The sequence below is a fragment of the Malurus melanocephalus genome, unplaced genomic scaffold (assembly GCF_030028575.1).
Source record: "Malurus melanocephalus ecotype Western Australia unplaced genomic scaffold, MMel_1.1 scaffold_307, whole genome shotgun sequence".
Classification (NCBI taxonomy): Eukaryota; Metazoa; Chordata; class Aves; order Passeriformes; family Maluridae; genus Malurus; species Malurus melanocephalus.
The window spans coordinates 872,733-877,769 of record NW_026623539.1 but is presented as its reverse complement, the minus strand read 5'-3'; the positions used below and the strand labels follow the sequence as shown (position 1 = coordinate 877,769).

General features: G+C 34.0%; 1 protein-coding gene across 1 annotated transcript in view; it reads right to left on the bottom strand.

Annotated features, from left to right (window-relative positions):
* Positions 1 to 5,037, bottom strand: part of TTC3 (tetratricopeptide repeat domain 3) — a 58,456-nt gene that overhangs the window by 47,193 nt on the left and 6,226 nt on the right. Inside the window, exons 5-9 of the mRNA XM_057377217.1 lie at positions 4,946 to 5,030; positions 2,410 to 2,463; positions 1,173 to 1,296; positions 831 to 916; positions 33 to 127 (exon numbers count right to left, since the gene is read on the bottom strand). Of these exons, the coding sequence (XP_057233200.1) occupies positions 33 to 127; positions 831 to 916; positions 1,173 to 1,296; positions 2,410 to 2,463; positions 4,946 to 5,030 (444 nt within the window). The remainder of the gene's footprint in view (positions 1 to 32; positions 128 to 830; positions 917 to 1,172; positions 1,297 to 2,409; positions 2,464 to 4,945; positions 5,031 to 5,037) is intronic.

The window sequence follows — 5,037 nt, the reverse complement described above, 5'->3', positions numbered from 1 at the left end:
AAAATCAGGAAAAATCCCAGTTCAGCTCTTACCGAAGGTAGATGGCCTGGCTGTAGGAAATTATGGCACAGCCCAGGGCTCCTCGGGAAAATTCAGCATTTCCTTTCTGCTTCATGGCTTCACTCTCCTGGGAGGGCAAGAACAGACAATTCAGCCCCACTGGGGTGAAAATGTTTAATTCCACAGGGTAAAAGTAATTATTGAATGGAATAAAGGTAATTATTGAATAAAGGAAATTATTGAATGGAGTAAAGGTGAATAYTGAATGGAGTAAASGTAATTATTGAATAAAKGAAATTATTGAATCAAGGTAATTAYTGAATGGARTAAAGGTGATTATTGCATAAAGGTGATTATTGAATAAAGATAATTAYTGAATGGAGTWAAGGTGATTATTGAATAAATGCAATTATTGAATAAAGGGAATTATGGAATAAAGTTAATCACTGAACGAAATAAAAGTGATTATTAAATGGAGTAAAAGTAATTATTGAATGGAGTAAAGGTGATAAATGAATTGAATAAAGGTGATTACTGAATGGAATAAAGGAAATTATTGAATGGAATAAAGGTAATTATTSAAAAAAGGTAATTATTGAATGGAATAAARGTGGTTAATGGATGGAATTAAGGAAATTATTGAAAAAAACAAAATTATTGAATGAAGTAAAGGTGATTATTGAATAAAGGTCATTATTCATGGCAGCACAATTAACCTTCAAGCTTTTGAAACATTTCTCTTCAACAATTTGGGTATTTTTATATCCCTTGTAACAGAACCCCCAAAACCAACCAAAAAATCAYGAAAACATTCTAAGAGCTTCTCTCACCTCCCTGAAGCTCTCACAGGTCAGAGCTTTCAGCTCCTCCATCAAATCACAATCCTCCAGCGCCACTTTGGTGATGAAACATTTCCCTGGAGGTGAAATTTGGGAAAACAGAGCTGGTCAGGGATTTCCCAAACACTGAAAGTTTCTGCTCTGCCACTAAAACCCCGCTGTGCTCCTGGCTGCCACCCACAACTCAAAAACCGCGACAAACCGGGCACCGGAACAATTAAAAAATCATTATTTCTTATCAAACGAGCCCRAAACGAAAAGAAGAACAGGAATTAATCACAATTCCTGTCAGAAAAGGGGTTTTTCCTCGTTCCTGACCCCGTCCATACTCACACCGAGAAAAAACCACGGCGAGCTGGATGCCCCCGCCGTCCCCCAGCTGCTCCAGGCTCTGCAGGAAGCCAGCACCTCCCACGCACTCCACCCAGATCAGAGCCTCTTCAAGGTGAAAGAAACCCTATTTCAAATGGGAAAAAACAAAAAAAAAAAAAAGAAAAGGTGATTAAAATCCAAGGCAAAGTGATAACAGCACAAACAGCAGCATTGGAGCCCTTGCCCTGCTGTATTACCCCTGCAAAAATCAGGATTTAGCTGTTTTTGGAATGGTCAAAGGCCAAGAAATAAAAATATCTGGAGATCTTAGAGAAATCTCAGAGTCAGAAAATGAAACCCCCAGACATTCAACTCTGGTTTTTGAATGGTCAACAGCCAAGAAATAAAAATATCTGGAGGTCTCAGAGTCACAAAACCAGACCAGACATTCAACTCTGATTTTGAACCATCAACAGACAAGAAATGCAAATATCTGGAGATCCCAGAGTCACAAAATCAAACCAGACATTCAACTCTGGTTTATGAACAGTCAACAGCCAAAAAATGCAAATATCTGCAGATCTCAGAGTCAGAAAATGAAACCAGACATTCAACTCTGGTTTTTGAACAGTCAACGGCCAAAAAATGCAAATATCTGCAGATCTCGGAGTCAGAAAATGAAACCAGACATTCAAGTCTGGTTTTTAAACAATCAAACTGCCAAGAAATAAAAATATTTGGAGATCTCAGAGTCACAAAATGAAACCACGCTTCTAACAGGAGGCATTAGAATGCCAGAATTTGATTTAAAAACTTCTGTGTGATAACTGGAATTACTGAAAAATAATAATAYACCCCCTGGAATTATATTTAGAAACTCCTCCTTGTGACTGTTGTAAAATAATGTAAATAAATCACAGGATTAAGGTAAATATTCCAAAAAAAAAAAAGACACAGAATTGGATTTATTCTGGTTTTCCACCAGCTGCAAGATTGTTTTTTAAATTCATTGCTTTTCTTTTTGCTTTTGCATTGAATGTGCAGCAGGTTCCAGGCAGGAGTGAGTGGGGAAAATAGGATTAAACACTTTTTAAGGAGGAAATTAAGGATTTCACAGCCCAAAGTTTACAGGGTGGATAATGCATCAAGTACAGTTCTKCTGTAAACTGAATTTTGTGATTAAAAAAGACAAATCAGGAGATTCCCCAACCCCGCCCTGCCCCCACCAAGGAATCTTTGTAACAACTCAGAAACTCACGTTTTCTATCTCACTGCCAATCCTCAGGATGGCACTGATAAAATGGGGGATGTTCTGAAACGAGGAAAGAAAACACAAAATGAGTTATTGSGGTTTGATAATCTCAGTTTCTGTCTGCTCAGCTTCAACTCAGAAACACTTCCTGCTCTGCTGTAATTCAGTAACACTCTGGTCCATTCCAGATTTTTGTTGAAAAATAAATGTTGGCGTGGAAAGAGAGAATTCATGGAAATTCAGCCCCTCTGGACATTTCTGCAGCTCCCTAAAATTGGAAGAACCACCCRAGACATCCAACAAAATCTGACTAAATCAGCAAAGCCATCCTGAGATCTGCTGCCCCTCCAAATCCGTTTTACCCTTGGATGTAGAAACTTTTCCATGGAGAAGGAGATGAAGGCTGAGAGGGGGAGAAGAGGGAAGCAGAGGGGAGGAGTGGGAAAGGGTAGCTGGAGCTGAGCAGGGAATGTCAAAGACTGGGAAAAGGAACGTGTAAAACGCAAATTGAAAAACCCAAACTCATAGCTTGGGGTTGGACACAGAACTTCAATTTCAACTCCAACTTGAATTTCAACTTCAACTTCAATTCCAACTTCAACTTCAACTGCAATTCCAACTTCAATTATTTCAACTTCAATTATTTCAACTTCAATTATTTAAACTTCTATTCCAACTTCAATTTCAAATGAAAAATGAAATGTGTTACACCTAAATTTAAAAATCCAGACAGGTAGTTTGGGGTTGGACCAAGCATTTCAAGAAATGAAAAATGAAATGTGTTACACCTAAATTTAAAAATTTAAAAATCAGAATTTCAAGAAATTAAAAAAGGAATGTGTTACACCTAAAACGAAAATCCAAACTCGTAGCCTGGGGTTGGACCAGAATTTCAACTTCAATTTCAACTGAAAAATGAAACGTGTTACACCCAAATTAAACATCCAAACAGGTAGCTTGGGGTTGGAGAGAGTTGCAGCAAATGAAAAATGAATGTATTACACCTGAATTTATAAATTTTTAAAATCAGAATGTCAAGAAATGACAAAAGGAATCTGTTACACTCAAATTGAAAAATTTAAAAATCAGAATGTCAAGAAATGAAAAATGGAATGTGTTACACCCAAATTGAAAAATCCAAACTCGTAGCTTGGGGTTGGATGCAGAATTTCAACTTCAATTTCAAATGAAAAGGGAAATGTGTTACACCTAAATTTAAAAATCCAAACAGGTGGTTTGGGGTTGGACATAGAGTTTCAACAAATGAAAAATGAATGTGTTACACCTAAATTGAAAAATTTAAAAATCAGAATTCCAAGAAATGAAAGAAGGAATGTGTTACAACTAAATTGAAAAACCCAAACACATATTTTTGGGGTTGGACACAAAATTTCCAGAAATGGCAAATGTTTCATTACTTAAATTAAAAAAAACCACAATAAACCTGCTCCCTTCAGCTGCTGAGAATATTCCTTACATCCTCCTCTCCTCTGCTACATTTCTGTTTGAAGTCAGCAAAACCAGCAAATTTAAAATACAATTTTTTATGAGGAAAAAATAAATATTGAAGTCATTAATCCATCACTTCATTAGTGACTGCAAATATTCCCGAAATTGTCCCAAATGGAATAAAGATGCAACTTGGTCGTCCCAAAAGGACTTCACTCCAGCTGAAGGAAATGTCTGATTTCAAATAATCCCCAACTGCTCAAGATAGAGATTGAATTACAATAATATAAATATATTATAAAGATATATTCTGCAATAAATATATAATAAATATATAGTAAATATATAAGATATATAAGAAATATATAAGAAATGTAGGAAATATATAGTAAACATATAATAAATATATAGGAAATATATAGTAAATAAATAATAAATATATAGGAAATAGAAGAAATACGTAACAAATAGATAAGAAATAAATACATAAGAAATACATAAGAAATACATAAGAAATACATAAGAAATACATAAGAAATACATAAGAAATACATAAGAAATACATAAGAAATCTAAATAAACAATAAATATATAATAAATACATACTAAATACATAATAAATATAAATAGACAGTCAATATAAATGTATAAAATACATATATACAAATAGAAAAATACAGAAATATAGAAAAACAGAAATAGAGAATAAAGAAATATAGAAATACAAAAATAGAGAAGTATACAAATATAGAAATACAAATAAAGAAATATGGAAATACAGAAATAGAAATACAGATATACAAAAGTATAGAAATAGAAGTATACAAATACAGAAATACAGAAATATAGAAACACTGAAATACAGAAATATAGAATTACAGAAATATAGAAGTATAGAAACACAAAAGTATAGAAACATAGAAATACAGAAATTTAGAAATTTAGAAATATAGAGGCATAGAAGTACAGAAATACAGAAATATAGAAGTATAGAAATACAGGAATATAGAAATACAGAGACATAGAAATATAAAAGTATAGAAATATAGAAATAGAATTGAAAGTTTAGAGAACTTTAAAAGCCAGGACTTACAACAACTTTTTTAAGTAAATCAGCCAGGTCTTCCAAAACATTGCGCTCACACATGGCCTCAACGCTCCAGCTCGAGAACGACATCCTGCCCA